Source organism: Tribolium castaneum, chromosome 3, assembly GCF_031307605.1.
Source record: "Tribolium castaneum strain GA2 chromosome 3, icTriCast1.1, whole genome shotgun sequence".
In the NCBI taxonomy this organism is placed as follows: domain Eukaryota; kingdom Metazoa; phylum Arthropoda; class Insecta; order Coleoptera; family Tenebrionidae; genus Tribolium; species Tribolium castaneum.
This window is the reverse complement of record NC_087396.1, coordinates 20,395,328-20,414,738: the sequence shown is the minus strand read 5'-3', so window position 1 is coordinate 20,414,738 and position 19,411 is coordinate 20,395,328. Positions and strand designations below refer to the sequence as shown.

The 19,411-nt window shown below is 35.4% G+C and overlaps 2 protein-coding genes across 2 annotated transcripts; both read left to right on the top strand.

Annotated features, from left to right (window-relative positions):
- Positions 1-464: 464 nt before the first annotated feature.
- LOC654950 (integrin alpha-PS3) lies at positions 465-6,062 on the top strand. The gene is made up of 16 exons (XM_008199946.3): positions 465-761; positions 807-916; positions 969-1,063; positions 1,110-1,242; positions 1,291-1,373; positions 1,420-1,923; positions 1,966-2,074; positions 3,614-3,799; positions 3,848-4,024; positions 4,071-4,195; positions 4,246-4,502; positions 4,548-4,916; positions 4,962-5,458; positions 5,505-5,728; positions 5,778-5,831; positions 5,907-6,062. Exons 1-16 carry the CDS (start codon positions 535-537, stop codon positions 5,982-5,984), a joined length of 3,228 nt encoding a protein of 1,075 aa, XP_008198168.2. The 5' UTR covers positions 465-534; the 3' UTR covers positions 5,985-6,062.
- A 301-nt stretch (positions 6,063-6,363) lies between these two features.
- On the top strand, positions 6,364-19,236 carry SIDL (Shal Interactor of Di-Leucine Motif). Its single transcript, XM_064355764.1, has 13 exons — positions 6,364-6,666; positions 6,712-6,929; positions 6,979-7,165; positions 8,535-8,737; positions 8,794-9,072; positions 9,128-9,334; positions 9,423-9,608; positions 11,347-12,090; positions 12,142-12,402; positions 15,100-15,483; positions 18,327-18,488; positions 18,536-18,851; positions 18,900-19,236. The coding sequence occupies exons 1-13, from the start codon at positions 6,609-6,611 to the stop codon at positions 19,022-19,024; spliced, it is 3,330 nt and encodes a 1,109-aa protein (XP_064211834.1). The 5' UTR covers positions 6,364-6,608; the 3' UTR covers positions 19,025-19,236.
- Positions 19,237-19,411: the final 175 nt, after the last annotated feature.

Below are 19,411 nucleotides of genomic sequence, written 5' to 3'. Positions count from 1 at the left end.
ATTTGTCTGCGGCAATTATCTTTGGATTTACAGTTTAGATTATGATTTTCTTGCCGCCATTACTCCCCGGAACGTTCTATCAAGCGTTTTGCAAATTATTAGACTTATTATTTTTATATGTTTATCGAGTTTTTTCGCTAACGTGAATTTCACTGTAATCGCGGTTTAAAAATTGGAAAATCTTATCTTTCCGAAAATTTAAACACGTTATGAGTTCTTAAAATCCAAAAGAATACGTTTGGGATTAGAAATACAGAAGTTTTCATTTTTTTTAAGCTACTACTGTTATTGCTAGTCCACAATAATGAAATATCTTCGATAGTTATCTATTTTCCGAAAACCTTAACCTTGCGGCTTATCATTAGATTCATTTTTAAAGCTGAAATAAAAATCAGATCACACACACCTCTATCTAGTTTTTAAAGATTCAATAAATCATAAAAACGCAAAACCCTCTTATCTTACGTAATGACTAAATCGGTGACTTTTATAACAGTCACAAGAAGGTAAACGATTGATAAGTATTTGTTCAGGATGTTGTGGGGATCTTATCGCTGTCGAAAACCTGACATTAGATCATTTTCGCAAAGACAAGAAACGAAAATGCTGCGAATTATTCTCTCCCTTTTTTCACTCATTATTTGCAGTAATTGTTTCAACATTGATACAAATTTCCCAATAGTGTACCAAGACACACAAAGCTCAAGCTATTTCGGCTATTCGACAATTCTATATCCTGGAAATCAAAGATACCCCCCTTGGTAAGTCCCATTTAAATTTCCACACTCACCCTAACCCACAAAAAGGCTTTTAGTCGGCGCCCCAAAAGCCACCAACCCTTTCACCACTTACAAAAACCCGGGAGCTTGTTTCAAGTGCGTTATTGGCGATAAATGCCACATTTTTAATTTCACTGGTAAAAACTCTAATCAATAACTTGCGTAACATAAATCAGTAACAATAATTAGATGCCTCCACATCTCCTCCACGTTATGAGGAAAAGTTAGATGGTGCCTGGATCGGGGGATCGATGGACATAAGTTACAAACACGGCCGAGTCGTTGTACGTAAAAATTTCAAGTGGGAACGCATTTCAGGAAAAGTTTCAGGTCTGTGCCCCGCGCTGGATCAAAATAAAGAAGAAGAACGGCAAATACGACGATTTTCACATGGAGGGGGCATGTTATTGGTTCCACACCAACGACAATACGACGCAAAAATTGTTACCACTGTTTGAACCCGGTGACTGAATTATCAAATCTAATTTTATTTTTATGAGTTAATCTCCAGATCACGCTGTGTACTCGTCTGGGGGCGGCGCTGTGTACAATTACGCGCAAGGAGCGGCCGGAATTTCCGCTCACATGCCGGTGGTACGTAATGACTCACTTTCTTCCCACTTTTGCTACCTTTCCCTAGAAAGAAAAACACCTGGTTCTGGGGGCCCCGGGCGTCTTCAACTGGGACGGGACGTCGATTTTGTACACAGACGGCGACAATCCGTCTCCTGTAGCCAGTCGTTTGCGAAACAAAGTGAAAAGATACGCCGACATTGACGAATTCAGTCACTCCAATGTGGCAAATGCTATGCTAACTTCCCAGACTGTGGCTTACGATTTGCTGGGCTATGCCACAACGTCGGGTTATTTCTACCGAAAGTCGCAGCTTTTGTACGTCACAGCGGCCCCAAGATCGGACTATAAAGGCCAAATTTTGATTTACAAATTCGAAGAACAACGTGAAAGGCCGTTGGATGTGAAAGAAACGAGGTTTGGTCACCAATTTGGGGAGTATTTTGGCGGTTCGCTGACTGCAGGGGATGTAAATGGTGATGGGTTGGATGATTTGGTCGTGGGGGCCCCATTTCATACCACTGGGAAGTTTAACGAAGGGAAAGTTTACATTTTCTTAGGGAGTGGTTCGGTAAGTATTGGAAGGTTTGTGAAATTGTGATTGTGGGTGAAGGGTTCTTTACGAGTCCCCAAACGAGAGTCCATCCTCGGAGGGAGTACCAATGGCCAGTTTGGGAGCACGGTGCAGTTTTTGGGGGACGTGGACCATGATGGGTTTGGAGGTAATTTTTTATTTTACTACCAATTAAATCAGGAAATACTCTCTTCTCTAGCTCGTTTATTTTGTAGCTCTTTTCTTCACTTTTTTGTTCTTCTCTTTTTTAGCTCTTCTATTTTTTAGCTCTTTTCTTCTTGTTATTAATTCTTCTCTTTTCTAGCTCTTCTCCTCTCTAGTTTTTCTGTTTTCTAGCTCTTTTTTTTGCTAGCTCTTTTATATAGCTCTTCCCTTCTCTAGTTCTTCTCTTTTTCACTGTTTTATAACAATTCCTTTTCCAAGTTCTTCTGTTTTCTAGCTCTTGTCTTCTCTAGCTGTTCTATGTTATTGTAACTTTTCTCTTCTCTAGCTCTCCTTTTTTCTAGCTCTTCTTTTCTCTAGTTCTTCTTTTTTCTAGCTCTCTACTCTAGTTCTTCGTTTTTCTAGCTCTTCCTTTCCCTAGCTTTTCTTTATTATTGTAACTCTTCTCTTTTCAGTTCTTTTTTTCTCCCTTTTCTCTTTTCTAGTTCTTCTCTTTTCTAGCTCTCCTATTTTCTAGTTCTTCTTTTTTCTAGCTTTTCTAGATTATTGTAACTATGCTCTTTTTAGTTCTTCTATTTCTCCCTCTTTTCTCTTTTAGCTCTTCTCGTGTTTAGTTCTTCTCTTTTCTAGCTCTTCTCTTCTGTAGCTCTTCTCTTTTCTAGCTCTTTTCTTCTCTAGCTTTTTTATATTATTGTAACTCTTCTTTTTTTTAGCTTTTTTCTGTTCTAGTTCTTTTTTCTAATTCTTCTCTTTTCGAGTTCTTCTTTTTTCTAGAACTATCCTTTTCTAGATCTACTCTTTTTTAGTTCTTCTCTTTCCTAGTTCTTCCTTTTTCTAGTTCTTCTCTTTTCTGGCCCTTCCCTTCTCTAGTTCTTCTTTTTTTTAGCTCTTTTCTTCTTTAGCTTTTCTATATTATTGTAACTTTTCTCTTTTCAGCTCTTTTCTTTTCTCTCTCTTCTTTTTTCTCCCTCTTTTTTCTTTTAGCTCTTCTCGTGTTTAGTTCTTCTCTTTTCTAGCTCTTCTCTTCTGTAGCTCTTCTCTTTTCTAACTCTTTCCTTCTCTAGCTTTTTTATATTATTGTAACTCTTCTCTTTTTTAGCTTTTTTCTGTTCTAGTTCTTTTTTCTAGTTCTTCTCTTTTTGACTTCTTCTCTTTTCTAGAACTTCCCTTTTCTAGATCTACTCTTTTTTAGTTCTTCTCTTTCCTAGTTCTTCCTTTTTCTAGTTCTTTTCTTTTCTAGCTCTTCCCTTCTCTAGTTCTTCTTTTTTTTTAGCTCGTTTCTTCTCTAGCTTTTCTATATTATTGTAACTTTTCTCTTTTCAGCTCTTTTCTTTTCTCTCTCTTCTTTTTTTTTTAGCTCTTCTTTTTTGTAGTTGTTCTCTTTTCTCTTCTCTTGTCTATGTCTTTTTCTGTTTGACCAAAGAAATTTTTTGTAAAATAAATAAAAAAATCATGATTACTTAGAGCTAGAAAAAAAATCCAAAAAAATTCTACTGAGTTCCTCAGTTATATATTTTTTTCATAGATGTGGCAGTGGCTGCCCCTTACGAAGAGTCGAAAAGCGGTGTTGTTTACCTATACAGAGGTTCAAGTGATGGTTTAATAACAACTCCTAGTCAAAGAATTGTTGGTAAAAATATTTATCCCGAAATACGAGGCTTTGGAGTGAGTATATCACGTCCAGCGGATATTGATACCAACAGCTACCCAGGTTTTTTACCAATATATAAAAAATTAAGAAACGAGAATTTAATTTTAGATATTGCAATTGGTGCGTATTTATCGGGCCATGCTGTAGTTTTACGTTCACGTCCAGTGGTCACAATTTACCAAGAGTTAAAATCGTTCTCACAACATTTGGATTTTAAGGAAAAACGGTTCAAAGTACGGGCTTGTTTCTGGTATAGACTGGACGAACTAGACCCGCCTCTAATATGTGTGTATTGATAATTTAACTAAAGCAAAACTGAACATAATTTTAGCAATCACGAGGTATTTATTGGTTGATCAAGATTTGGGAAGAGCCCACTTGGAAGGAAATTCCGTTAAAACCATTAGTTTGAATCAGAATCGACAACACTGCGAAAATTTCACTATAACACTTCAAGTAAATCAATTATGAAGATTATTAAATTTTTTATTGGTTTTACTTCACAGGATTCGTTTTCAAATCGTTATAACCCGATTACAGTCTCTTTGAAACACAATTTTCTGATTAGACCTGAGACGAAAAAAATTCTTTTGGTCGGTTCTAATTCCCTATCAGATGATATGTTTTGTCCCAGATGCCCCGTCTACAACAAACACGATTCGGTTTCTTCAAGCATAATCGAAATTCCCTTCGCTTTGGGTTGTGGCCCTGATAATATTTGCAAAGCGAGTTTAGAGTTTACATCACACTTAATTGATTTCGGGTAACGATAATTTTTTCGTGTTTTTTTTCAAACTGTCTCGTTTAGGAACACCGAGGAATTTATTTTGGGCTCGAAAAACTACATAACTCTAGAAACTGTGGTAAGAAATTTAGGCGAACGGGCGTATTTGACACAATTGGAAGTGGAAATACCCAAAATTGTGACTCTCCGAAGCATACCGTCGACTTGTGCCCAACAGAATTCGTCGGTTTTGTGTTCCGTCGATAATCCTCTGGAAACTAACAGTCTGAAGAAAATTACGCTAGAATTGGATATGACGACTGTGAATAGCGGAAAATACGACGATTTCCTGAATTTCACGATCAAAATATTCACCAGCAGTGAAAATGACCAAGAAAATGTTAAACAACTCGTTGTAAAACTCGGTCGAAGAGCTGATGTTACTATTACTGGGTATGCACTTTTTTCCGGAAAAAAAAAATAAAATTTTGCTTTCAGTAAATCGGAGGAGCAAAGCTACTCGTATAAAAACCTAACACAAGGGCGGTCTTTCGCCCAAACCTACCAGGTCCAGAAATTTGGAAGCAGTCCTTTGAACGAAATATCTATCGAAATTAATGTTCCCCATATTTTGGGGCATGAAATTTTTATCAATTTGTACCAACCGGTGGGAACTCTATCCGGCCAAAAACTCACGTGTTCGAGTAATTTCACGTACATTGTGGACAATAATCAAGAATTTGGCGTCCTGGAGGACGATAAAGTTCGCTCAAAACGTTCCTTATCCCAAATTGAAGTTTTCAACAAATCGGCGAAAGTTAGGGAAAGAATTACAGACAGCACTTTTGACGCGTTACAAAATCGCACTTTTTACATCAACTGTTCAACACCTGGAGTGACTTGTTCAAGGGTTGTGTGCTCCGGTGGTCCTATTGATTCCTACCAGACGGCAACACTAAAATTGCAAATGTTTTTTAACACCAGTGCAATCAAAGGTTCGCTGTGTGTTTATCTTTTGGAGAAATGAACTAGTTCTTGCAGATTTGTTTGGCAAAAAGGATGTGATCCTGTTTGCGACTCAAGGGCGGGTTCTGGTGACAAGTCCCGCGAATTTTGTGCAAAGTGGCGGCAGGACTGATAATTTTGATGTGGTTTCGTTATTTATTGGGGAGACGATTGAGGAAAAGGTGGAGCTTTGGATCATTATTATCTCTGTTATTGCGGGTTTATTGCTACTTTTGCTGGTCATTCTGGGCCTTATTAAAGTATGGAGCTTTATTATGTGCTTTTTCCTTAGTAAAGGTCTCATTTCAGGCCGGATTTTTCAAAAGAACTAAGAAGGAGGAATTGGAACAGCTCAGGCTGGAGGTGAGTGTGACATTTTTAGAAAGCAATGCATTATATGCTAAAATTTAATTGGGATTAATAATGACTGTGTTTAAGATGGAATTCAACCAAGGTGGGCATTCAAATACGATGGAGACCCTAGACGACGGAGAAACGGAGGAAGAAATTTCATAATTTTGTATTCATTTAATTGCAATTAGTGCTAATTTTAATTTTATTAAAAATTAAATTAAATAAAAATATCCGATAATACAGAGTGGTCCACGAGTAATAATAAGCCTGAAATTTTTTTTGAAGCCACCAACATTACATTTCATAAATTACGTACAAAAAAAGATAGTATGGTCAAAGTTTTAAAATGGCATAATGTTGGTTGCCTACATTTTGATTCTTTGCTAAGCACAGTTCTAAGTAAAAACTGCCAAGTACCAAGTAAGACTGCTCGGTTTGTGAAAATAATGAGCAAAACTGATGTAAGGCGTATAGTTGTCAATAAAATTATTATCAATAATGTTTATTTTATTTTAATTTCGCCCCTCCTAAACTTCTCCATTCCCAGACTTCCATGCACGCGCGCGTGAAATGACAACACGTTTTAATTTTTGGGGTGTTTAATCATCTGTCAAACTCATATTGATGGTATTTATTTTAGTTGTGTGTGTTAAAATCATTAATGAAATACAATACGAACCATGAAGATATCACCCCGCCCGCCCCTTTAACCGAAAAACCACGCAATAGAGTATCTTCCGACAATGACCTTTTTTTTGCCTCCTGGTTAAGTTTCAAATTCCAATCATGAATGGTACAGCAATTGACGACGGGTCAACGATTGACAGGCGACCACTAATTACATGTAGGTGCCCCTTGATGTAGTCCACTCTACTAGTGGAGTTTTTAGGCGCTGGCGAGTTGGAAGTCTTTTCAACGATTGAAGACAACTTGTCTCAAGCCCTGCCGCAGGATTCGTGCGAGTGGCGGCGGTCGTTGGGTCGCCCTGTGCGCTCGGTGCACATTGGGGCCAATTTCGCGCCCTTTAGTGCTGCGGCCCTGCCCAAGGGGGCGCAGTGGGATCTGATCAGGTATCCTTTGTTCCACATTTACTGGACGGAGTGCACGGTAATTTGATTCACGTGAAAAGGGCGCAAAATACTGTGCATGTTTCAAGGACGTGGATTTGTACAAAAATACAGTCAGGGATGATATTGAGAATTGGTTGAAGGAGTTGCAGACGCGGGACATTCCCGATTTTTTGGTCGTTGTGGTGGAAAATTACGATGGAAAACGTACTAATAAGCTGTTACCGAGGACCACTGTTTTGGATAAGATCCGGACAGATTTTGCTCCCAAACAAGGTTTGCTGTGTGCAACTTTTTTACCAAAATAAAAAAAAACTGAACAATTTTGGTAAAAAATTGTAACAAAATTTCATCGTTTTTGGAGTTTGTTTTTAAACTTTTTGACCCAAAATTATTGCACTTGTTTCATATACACACTAAAAATGCAATAACATTGCTATTATGTAAATTTGTTATTGTGTTTTTGCATTTTGATTGATTTTTTTACAATTTGTTTACAATCAATTTTGGTACGGTTTATGCAATGTTTAGTGCTCAATAATTTTCACGCCAAAAATATCGTATGATTTGTATGTTTTGTAAAAACATCAACTTGATGGAGCTGTTTTGATCAATAAAAAAATTAATCAAAAATAAAATTTTGATGCACCCTGTATAGGGTAAAAGTATAAATTACTGTATTTCAAAAACTAATAATCGCACAGAATTCAACGTTTCCTTTTAAATACTTTGTGTTTTTCTCTATTCCTGTGAATTTTTTCAGAATTTTTCTACAATTAATTATTAATTAATATTGCCTGTGTTGTCTAAGAAGAAGCGATATTTAAATGTTGTTTTGTGATAAAAATTCGTAAAAATGTGGCTAGCCAAAAAATAATTGATCAAGTAAAAATTAAAAATGTACACGTAATTTTGGTGATTTTTATAAGAATTTTTTGCTCTAAACATCATTTTTGCTTCGTTGTTTTACAATACACTAGAATTATTCACGTGTCGTTTAAAAAAATAATCGCATAAAATCTCAGACAATGGTAAAAACATGAGAGAAATATGTTTTGTACATTTTTAAAAAGAATTCATACGAAAACAAACCCTTTAGTTCCAAATATTATTTACGAAAACAATGAAAATTAAAACAATTTCTGAAAGCCAAGAAATAATTAAAATTAGTGCAGTTCAGAACCAGTAAGAAGTTACAAAGGATAATTTTATGTTTTCAAGAACCTCGTAAACGTTTAAAAATTAAAAATCGAGTAAAATTATTCCAGAAACTAAGAGATTGAGGAACTAAGAGAACTAAGACTGAGAAATTAATTAACTGAAAGATTGACTAAAAAATTAAAGAACTAAGAAATTATAAAACTAATAATTTGAAAAATTAATCAAAAAAACTGACAAAAACTAGATGAAAAACTAGAAAACCAAGAAACTGAAAAATTACGGGTCTTTTTTATAATGGAATTTAAAGAAGCATTAATTTAGATGTTGTTTATAATGTGCTGATTACTATGGATTTGTTGGCAAAACTTTCACATTCTAAATCAATATTTATTGAGATTAAGAAAAAATGGGCATTAGAGAGCGAGTTTTTTCTAGCCTTTCCTATGGGGAAATAATAGCTAAATATTAATAAATGTTTTTTAAGGGGATCGGTGCATATCTGTGATAAACCCAGGCAAAGTTGAGGCCCGTTCTGCTGACTCCTGGCGGGGTTTAGTGAGTCGCATTCGCCACTTGTTGTTGGTGGCGTATGCGCGTGCTGTATCTCGCCTTGAGGACCATGTGAGGCAACAACGCGAACGTAGGAACGAAATTGGTTGGAATTTTATGCAATATTTTCACCTCCAAGTAAATACCAAACCCCCGTTTTTGTATTTTTTCACCCAGAAAATCCTAATTTTTAGGAGGAATTGGCTCACGTTTTAGAAATGTTAGGCGTACACGAGGAAGCTTTAGTGCAATACGACGAATTAGATGCTCTCTTTTCTCAATTTGTAGTAAACGGAATCACAGGCGAGTCGATAAACTGGCTTGGCGATTTCCAAAAGCCTCTAGAACAGTGGCATGGACTTAAAATCAATCACTCAACAATGCTCTCTGAAAGTCCGTCTCTGTTAGAGTTGAGAGCGTATTTGTTTGCAAAGCAGGCTCAAATGTTGCTTAAAGCAAATAAAGTGTGGGAGGTTTGTGGCAAGATTATTGTGTTGGAAAAACTGGATGTGAAACGGTTTTTTTTAGATGGCTTCAAGGTGTTTGCCTTTTCTTCATTTAACTACAAGGGAAATAACAGTTTTAGAAATAAATTCGCCGCCTGGTGCGGTCTCTTGTTGGTTGTTTTTGGCCTGTGTTGAGGTTTTACAGGTTTGTGACAAGTACAATAATGCCGATGCTGTTGAAGACTATTCCTTGCATACGGCCTGTTTGTGGGCTTATGCAAGTGAAAAGGTAAGTGATTTTTTTCCAATCATATGCGAGAACACGAGCCGAAGGCGAGTGGTGTAACAATATACAAATTGTGTTTTTATTTAATCAGTTGCGCGATTTGGGCGAATTGTGCGGCCTAATGCCTGGTGGGGCCCCCACCTCTGAGCAACTACACACCGTGGTGGGGCTATCAGCTGGAATGGGCGATAATCCCGGGGCCCCAGACAGCCCTTCACCCACGGACAAGCTCAAAGAAGCGTTATGTTCGCAGGAGGCTTTCAAAAAAACATATTTGGTAAAGTGAAAAATTATTATTTTCAGTTGATTTTGACAGCTAATTATCTACTCATAATTATGTAATGAATGAAGTTTTTGCTACCCTGTATCACCTAAAATTTATTGGTCGATTTCACTGTTTAGATTTTAAAACTCAAGAAAACACGCTCTTTTAAAGATTTATTACACAAAAATAATCTAGAAAAGTGAAATTTCATCAATTTAATAAGGAAAGTTCAAAGTTAAAGCTTTACTAATTGTTTAGCGCATTGCAGCTAAGAAAATAAAAAATAATGAAAGTTAAATAACTTAAAAAAAATAAATGGAACACTGTTTTTGTTAATGTTTTAGGTTGAAAAATTGCTGAAACGTTTCGAAAAGGGAACTTTTTTTTGTTTTTTCACCCAATTTGGTATTTTTTTTATTTTGAATTTTGCAAAATGAATAAGTCTCTGACTAAAAAATAAATTGAAAGCTTAAAAAAGTTCAAACATAATGCAATGGTGAGCTTAATTTGCTAGTTTTTGTGCAAAAATGCTTGAAAAACGCCGCAAATTTGACAATAGTTCAAATATTTTTATTACTTTTGACTAAAAAATATACAAATTTGTTGATTGTTTGGCAGATTTATGATAAAATTTGGCAAAAATTTTTTTTGGAGTTAAAAACGTGTAGAAAGTCATAAAAACTATAAAAACAATGTAATTTTTTTATTCAGAATTTTTCGAAATATGATGTTTTCGAAATGAAAAATCAACTTACATGCTTAGAAAATTCCAAAATATTGTGTTCTGTACCTTAATTAGTGTTCTTTGATGAAATTTTGTGAAAAATTAGCTCATCAAGTTGAGAGAAGTGCAAGAAAAAAATTTTTTTTGACCTAATTTGCCGATTTTTGAACTGGTTTGTTCAAAATATTTGCTTAATTTGGTAGTTTTTGTGTAAAAATGTTTGAAAAACGCCGCAAATTTGACGATAGTTCAAATATTTTTTATTATTTTTGACTAAAAAATATACAAATTAGGTGATTTTTTGGAAGTTTTATGATATAATTCGGCAAAAATTTCCATTTTTTTGGAGTCAATAACGTGCAGAAAGTTATAAAAACTATAATAACAATGCCATTTTTTTATTCAGAATTTTTCAAAATATATTTTCGAATTGAAAAATCAATTTACAAGCTTGGAAAATTCCAAAATATTGTGTTCTGTACCTTAATTAATGTTCTTTGATGAAATTTTGTGTAAAATTAGCTCACCAAATTGAAAACAGTGCAAGAAAAAATTTTTTTTTCAACCTATTTTGTCCGAATTTTGAACTGATTTTGTTCAAAATAATAGCATTTTAGGCGAATTAAAGCAATTATAGTTTGTATTGTTGATCTGATTGTAGTAAAAATCCGCACTTTTTTTTATAAAAAAAGTAGAAATAAGTAAAAAATGCAGCAAAAAGGAAGCACATAAATGTCCTAAATTGTAGATGATTATCCTTTCCCATTTTAAATCCACAACAAAAAATCTTTTTTGTCGCAAAATTTATTAAATATAAAACGAATCGTGTATTTTGAAAGAAACTTTATACATACTAAAGTTATTTTGAAAATTTCATGGAATGGCTGAATAAAATATAAGAGTATAAAAAGGAGTATTCTATATCTCGAAACCTCGATATCACGAATTTTTGTGTGGCTACAGGTAGTAGAGGTTTCACTGTATTAAAAAAAAAGAATTATCACCTATCGCGCAGTTTTGTTATAGGAGTTGGCAGAACTGGCAATGTGCACGTACAAACACATCGGCCGTCTCCGCTCGGCCCGACTTGTGGGCCGCGAAGTGGCCTCGTTTTACCTCCTTTTAGGGGAAACCCAAACAGCTGCGGCATTTTTAAGCGACGCAGTTCGCACTTTCGAACAGGACAAATGGCACGAATTGGCCGCTCAAACCCAAATCGAACTCGCCGAATGTTACCGAAAGGCCAACGATACGAAAAAATTCATTAAAACGAGTGCCAGTGTGGCCGCAGCCTTGGAAATCGATACTCTGATCCGTTGGAGCTATTTTGACGAAATGAGAAAGTGTCTCCAATCACTCGAACATCCCCTAGTAGTGCCTTTCAACGATATTATCAAAATTACGAGTGTTGCCCTAAAGAACGAAGCGATTATTCTGCAAGACAGCACCATCAATGTGGAACTTGTGATCGAATCGAACTTTCCGCGGGAGATTCTGTGCACTAATGTGCAACTGTCGATCGAGTTGGACACGAAAGAGGGCCGAAAAAGCGAAAAGTACAGCAAAAGTCGCGTGTTGACTGGGAAAGACTTGAAACCGCGCGATCCCTTATTACAAAGACTCCAAATTTTTCGACATTTGGACCTGAAGCAGGACAAAACGTTGGCCAGTGCGAGTGTGGTTTGTAAGCATCCAGAGCACAAGAGGAAGGATAGCGCGGCAGCGCCGCCTAAGAGCGATTTTCAGTGTTGTCTCCAAGTCGCCAATCTTGTAAAAAATCGTGTTTTTTTTTTGATGAATTATTTAATTTTTGATTTTTAGCCGCTTGTTGTCACACCCGGTGTCAATGTGATAAGACTGAGTAAACAGGCGACGAACGTTGGGAAGCACTACTTGGGCCAAATGGCCATTTTTATGAAGAATCTTCACTTGATCTCGCAATTGTTGACGCCGAGAGTGGCTTTCGAAGTGAAGGAGGAGGCGCCTGTTGTGAGGCTGCACAAGACCGATGCTCCGTTGTTATCAGGGTTTGAGCAAATTATGAATTTGATTATTACGATCGGGAGCTATACAGTTGAACCAGTAAGTCATTCAAAGAAAACGGCTATGATTTTTACTGTCCAACACTTAATTCCTCCGATAGATGACAGTAAGTCGCAAAAAATGCTGTTTGTTCCATTGTGTTCAGCGGCTGATTTTCTGTATTAAACCAACTTTTAACAAGATCTGATATTTTAAAATTTTTTGCTAAAAATTAACATAGGCAATTTCTACAGTAGAAAATTTTATTCAACAAAAAAATTCATAACTCATAAACTAAAAGTCGTAGAGCAATGCGGTTTGTTCCATTGTATTCAGCGGTTCATTTTCTATATTAAACCAACTTTTCACGAGATTTAAAAATTTGATTTTTTTTGGTAAAATTTCCTGAGTAATACACAGTACCTTCAAAGAGGTGAAAAAAAATTTTTTTTTTTTGAACTAACTTCAGCAAATTTTTATGGACTTCTACATGTCTTAACAACCCACTAAAGTTGTTAAAAGTCCACAAAAAGTCCAAATGTTCGATTTTTTAATGTTTGATTTTTTCAATTTTCATCGCAGTTTTTGTCGATTTTGGGTACCCGGAACATTTGTTGAGCAATAGCTCCGGAACTATTAAAGATAACCCTATGAAGTGTATTATCGTTGGAAAGCTCTTTAAATTATCTATTTTTTTCAAAAAAGATTATTGTTCTCCGACTAATAGTTTTTGAGCAAATGGCTGCTAAATGCAAAAATTGGTAAAATTTTAAAAAATTTATAACCAAAAAACTATTGGGAATTTGGCAATTTTCTCGATGCCAATCGATTCCCCGGATCATTTTGCATAGGTGAGGATCAAAACAGTTCCACTTTTTAGAATAGTTTAGCCGTAAATGAGAAAATAAAAGAAATTAAAAAAAAGTTAACACCCCCCCCTTAAAATCGGTCAATTTTTAAAGTGTCTCAAAATCAAATGAAACATATTCTATCTTATAGATTTTGATGTGCTCTTTACGATGGAAAAAAGAGGTTTCTCCTAGCTCTTTTAGTTTGGCCGTAATCGGCGTTTGAAAATTGAAAAATTTTTTGCGAGATATCGCCTTGAGTCCTATGCCATTTTGTAGAGTTTTTTATTCCGGTTGTCCTCGATTTTTCTGTTTCTCGATAACTCTAATAGTTTCGCCCTAATTGGCGGTTGAATATTGAAAAAAAGTGAAAATGGAAACTTTTTTTGCGTTTTTCTCGGAAACTGTAAGACTTAGAGCAACGAGCAAAAAAACATCTGATAGCGCTTAATTTTCTCTATTTTTTCGATTAAACCCGGAGCCGCTCCGGGCAACGGTTCCGGCTACAGAGGCGATCAAAGTTTTTCACTAAAAAAAATCATAAAAAAAAAACTAAAAGTCGTAGAGCATTGCGGTTTGTTCCATTGAATTCTACGGCTCATTTTACATAGTATATCAATTTTGTACAAGAATTAAAAATTAAAAATTTTTTGCCTAAATTTAGGGTAGCCATTTGTCATAGTGGAAAATTTGATCCAACAAAAAAATTCATAACTCAAAAACTAAAAGTCGTAGAGCAATGCGGTTTGTCCCATTGAATTCAGCGGCTCATTTTCTGTATTAAACCAACTTTCAACAAGATCTGACATTTTAAATTTTTTTGCTAAAAATTAACATAGGCAATTTCTATAGTGGAAAATTTGATCCAACAAAAAAATTCATAACTCAAAAACTAAAAGTCGTAGAGCAATGCGGTTTGTTCCATTGAATTCAGCGGCTCATTTTCTGTATTACATCGCCCATTTTACAACACTACCTTCCTCGAAGATTTAGTTAAAAAATTATTAATTAAGTTGAAAAATGGTGGATGCGCCGAATTATTTATTAAAAAATTCATAACTCAAAAACTAAAAGTCGTCGAGCAATGCGGTTTGTTCCATTGAATTCAGCGGCTCATTTTCTGTATTAAACCAACTTTCAACAAGATCTGACATTTTAAATTTTTTTGCTAAAAATTAACATAGGCAATTTCTATAGTGGAAAATTTGATCCAACAAAAAAATTCATAACTCAAAAACTAAAAGTCGTAGAGCAATGCGGTTTGTTCCATTGAATTCAGCGGCTCATTTTCTGTATTACATCGCCCATTTTACAACACTACCTTCCTCGAAGATTTAGTTAAAAAATTATTAATTAAGTTGAAAAATGGTGGATGCGCCGAATTATTTATAAAAAAATTCATAACTCAAAAACTAAAAGTCGTAGAGCAATGCGGTTTGTTCCATTGAATTCAGCGGCTCATTTTCTGTATTATACCAACTTTTCACGAGATTAAAAATTTTAATTTTTTTTGCTAAAATTTCCTGAAGATACACTTCCTTCAAGAAAGTGAAAAAATTATTTTTTTTTAAACTCGTTCTATCATAGTTTTTTGGACTTATATATGCTTTAACAACCCCCTAGAGTTGTTAAAAGTAGAAAAAAAATAATTGCTTCGATTTTTACTAAATAAATGTTGAAACTACGTCATTCTCGATAAATTTACATGGTTTTTCAACGTATTTTAATAAAATTTCGCTCAAAAAAAGAAATTTAATGTCAGGTTTGATTAATTTGCTCATTTTTTAACGTCAAGGAGCAATAAATTGACGTCAATTTCTCTAAAGGAGAGAAACATCGTTGGACAGTATTTTTGTTTCTTTTCGCGAAATCCTCAAAATTTCTAATTCAAGATTGGCTTTTTTTGTAGAAGTCTAGAATAAAACTAACTGCTTCTCGGGGTTTAAGTTTCCAAACAGACCCCAGCGAGCCCCTAACCACAAGTTTAGAAATCGAACTCGGGGAAAGACCCCCTTTTAGTAGTACTCGAACACCGTTACGAGTACTCGCCGATCTTCTAACAAAAGATCACCAAGTATCCATTAGTTGTCCTTGGACGTCTAAACCAATTGTTGTTAAGTTGAGCTTTACACCGCCTTTGACGACAATCTGGCGATTAAATACAGTACAACATCGGAAATTTGTCCAAATCAATGTGACAGGACAATGCGAAAAAGACATATACGTAGAAAAACCCCAACTGAGCGTGGGCGACTTTTGTAAGATTGTTGATAGAAATCATAGTTCTAGTCATGTGAGTTGAATTTTTTCCCTTATTAAATTAATTATTTAACTTTGAAATTGAGTTGGCAACAATGAATAATGTGGACGTTGAAATCTAAATTATTAGAAAATGAAAAAAAATCACAGACCTTTTGGCATTTGCTCCACTGCATCGTCTTCTGAAACGGACCTACTGAAATAAAAACAGTGAAGTTAGAACAATGTACCCTTAAGTTATTTGAAAACATTACATAATTTAATTTAAATTGAAAATAAAAGGGTGGCAGACTTACCCTTTAATCCGGATTGTTTCCTCTTTTCCTCCATTGGAAATATCCTTTCCAGTGGCACAAACACAGACACACACACACACACACACACTAACCGAACGAATTTTTAAAAAAAATTCCCAAAATTCCGAATTTATTTAATAAAGCGTCCGTTGCCGACAACAGCTCGTAGCAAACTGAATAAATCAAACGGTAAAGAATTGTGTAAGAATATGGATAAAACGTCACCAACAAAAAATATAATCTGCGAGATAACTAAGGTGGGAAACAGAGAGGTTCGTCTGATTCATCGATTTTTGTTACGACTTTGTCACTTATCACGCGGAAAGCCACATTTTTAAGAAGAATTTAATAATATGGGCACAATTATTCGATTATTAGGTAAAGCGTAATAATAAGTCAAAATTGTATTTCATGCCACCAAGGTTTTTGGCTTAAAATATTTGGTAACTTTTTATTGATAATGTTTAGTGACGCATCTTTACAAAAACTAAACAAAACAAGTACAGGGTGTTCTCAGATTTTTGGTCGGTGCAAAAATAAATATTTCTAGTCGAGTAAAAAAGAAACCAATAGCTTAACAAATAGACAATTAATTACACTACAGCAGCAAAATTTTTCTATATATGCTCAAAAAGTGGCGCACCAACTCAGTGGAACGTTGAAAAGCATGTGAAGAAAAAATCTTGAAAAAAATCCAAAAATTGTATTTTAAAAAATCTACAGCTACAAACTTATTTTGTTAACTTCTACATTTTTCATGATTCTTTTATGTTTCACACCAAGTAATCGTTCCCTAACAAGACGATGAATAATTGTTTTTATTTTACTATCAGACATTAACAGGTTTTTTGAATTAAAAAAAATGAAATTTATTAAAAAAATCACAATTTGTAGGTGTCTCAACACTGGGAATTGTTTCCTAGGAATTTATTTAAAATTCAATTATCAATAACTTTAATACAAAGATTTTTTTTTACTGTTTTTATCTTTATATGTAAGCAATTCTCTACCATACACCATTGAGTTGGTGCGCCGATTTTTGAGCACCCGGTATGTCATAGCTAACTAGCTAAACTAGCGGCTAGCCCCTGCCGGTCTACAAATGTTCGCTCAGTCGAAATGTTGCGAGCGAGGTCGGAACAGTACGAACGGAGACCATAACGGACTTCTCATTTCAGCTGGGCATATTGGAATAGTGGTTTTTATGGAAATATGTTGCGCGTGGCTGGGGCTTCGCCCCAGTTAACTAAAAGGAAACAAACCCCACGACCAATTAAACTCGAAAACGTGGAACTCGAAACGTGGAATAGTGTTTATGTTTATGAACTGTACGCCACCCTAGCTCCATAAAAAAACACTATTCCACGTTTCGAGTTCCACGTTTTCGAGTTTAATTGGTCGTGGGGTTTGTTTCCTTTTAGTTAACTGGGGCGAAGCCCCAGCCACGCGCAACATATTTCCATAAAAACCACTATTCCAATATGCCCAGCTGAAATGAGAAGTCCGTTATGGTCTCCGTTCGTACTGTTCCGACCTCGCTCGCAACATTTCGACTGAGCGAACATTTGTAGACCGGCAGGGGCTAGCCGCTAGTACTAGCTAACTATACAGAGTGACACAGCTCAGCTCCCGTCTTCTGTAGCTCAGTTATTACTGTTATTAGTAAAGTTGAACTTTTGTAGATAGATAGATACTTCAGGATGTTTTTTTTATTATACAGAGTGTCCCAAAAAAAGTATGACGTCAATATAATAATTTTTTGAATGGCATGCAATAATTTTTTGTGCTCATTGGATACCTTTTTAGCTTCTTACATGTCCCTAAAAGTTTTTTTCAAATCGGTACAGGGATTTCTTAAAAAAGTAAAAAGACATCCTAATGAGCATTAAAAAATAATAGCATGCCAATAAAAAAAATATTATGACGTCATACTTTTTTTGGGACCCTGTATAAGCATAAATATTTTCCTAAAATGTATACTAGAGTATAAATAATATCTACAAAATATTAAAACTCCAACTTGATATCAGTTTTTTTTTGGTACAAAATCTATTTTCTCTTTCTACCCTCTCTTTTTTCAGTACTGTGGGTAAAAAAATACCCAAATTTACTTGTTATGAGTATTAACATGTTCGATTAATAATCGTTTCTGTTTTTCTGATAATTTTTTGTTCTTGCTTATTAAGCATAATTTCGAAAATTTGTGCGCTTTTTCACTCCAAAAAAATGCTAATGCGCTGTTGCCATTTTCCCTAAATATCGAAAAATGGTCTTTTTATCTCATCGTTCGATCTTGAAATTACGAATAGGTGATAATAACGAAAAATATCAAAGTTTTTTCAGGCGCTTTCATGTTAAATAAATATTTTAGATAAATGTCATTATCAAAACTTTCAGTACTCATATTTAGACGGAACAGTGTATATCGTTTGTTTGTTTTTTTTTTGCAAAAATAAAAAGTTTATAAGGGTGCGAATACCAAACAAACACCCAGTGTGAGAAAAAAAAGTGGTCACCCACAATTCAGTGTTGCCAACTTGTGTTCAAAGTCTCGGGCCAGTTGATCAGAAATTTCTTGTAGATAATTCCTCATGGTGTAAGTGTGTCGTACATGTGGGAACTCGTAGTAACACCAAATGCGCAAGCGCCTGCGATTAAAGGCGAATTCTCCCTAAAGTATAGTTTTGACGAAAGCGACGATAGCAAACTTTACAAATATTATTTTGATATTACAGATTACCAGGTAAAAAATGCACTACTTTGTCGGTATTTTCTCACACATTTTTCCAGACCCTCTACATTCTAGAAGCTAGCGTAGAACCGACTAAAGGTAGTGAGTTTTGCCGTGACGGCGCCCTCTGTCACCTCCACCTCAAGATAAAAAGCGTATGTCACACACTCGAACAAAACAACGTCTCAAAGTCAGTCATGTACGAAGTTTTGGCCGAACAAAGCGTCTGGGCTGTTTGTGGCCGAACGGCCGGAGTTGTGTGTTTTGATTCGGATTCGGAACCGCAAACTGTGGTCTTGGACGTCATGCCTTTAACAAGTGGGCATTTGCCCTTGCCGTTGGTCCGAATTTCGAAGTATATTCCAGCGGAGACCGGTTAGTAAAAAAATTGTATGCAACTCGGGTGCTAAGTTCGTGTTGTAGACAAGTCGGGGAAGGCCGACAGTCATCCCAGGTTGGAGCCGTTTAGTCCGGGGCAGGTTTACAACAACAGTAAAGGCAAACAAGTGCATGTTATTGCAGCTGTTAGCGACGGGCACGTGACGTAGTTAGTTTTTATTTTGACTGATTTTTGTGCCAATTTTCATTTCCTTGCCTGATTTTGGCTCAAATTCGCGCAGTATGTTCAAAGTTATCACGCATACATGTAACTGGGTAGGATTTATTTTTTTATGTAATTATTTTCTCTTTACATGTATATTATTGGTGTAAATATTTATCTTTATTTGTAAGGAATAAACGTATATTTATTATTTGTTAACTGTCTATTATTGCCAACAAATCACAGAAAACAAAACGTGGTCCTGCGAGCCGGATAAAACTGCAAGGTATGTAACGATTTTTTTGCAATATTTTAGTTCCGTTTTATTCTTGTCTCAATCTCTGTCCTTGATTCGTGTTTACATGCCTTCCACTGGTGTAAACATTGGTCTTGA

Excerpts from the sequence above, each read along its gene's own strand:
- SIDL (XM_064355764.1), top strand. The coding sequence starts at position 6,609 with ATGAATGGTACAGCAATTGACGACGGGTCAACGATTGACAGGCGACCA. Across the intron at positions 6,930-6,978 it reads TTTACTGGACGGAGTGCACG|GACGTGGATTTGTACAAAAA; the intron begins GTAATTTGATTC and ends GCATGTTTCAAG. Across the intron at positions 18,852-18,899 it reads GTATATTCCAGCGGAGACCG|ACAAGTCGGGGAAGGCCGAC; the intron begins GTTAGTAAAAAA and ends TTCGTGTTGTAG.
- LOC654950 (XM_008199946.3), top strand. The coding sequence starts at position 535 with ATGTTGTGGGGATCTTATCGCTGTCGAAAACCTGACATTAGATCATTT. Across the intron at positions 4,503-4,547 it reads TCACACTTAATTGATTTCGG|GAACACCGAGGAATTTATTT; the intron begins GTAACGATAATT and ends TGTCTCGTTTAG. Across the intron at positions 4,917-4,961 it reads GCTGATGTTACTATTACTGG|TAAATCGGAGGAGCAAAGCT; the intron begins GTATGCACTTTT and ends TTTTGCTTTCAG.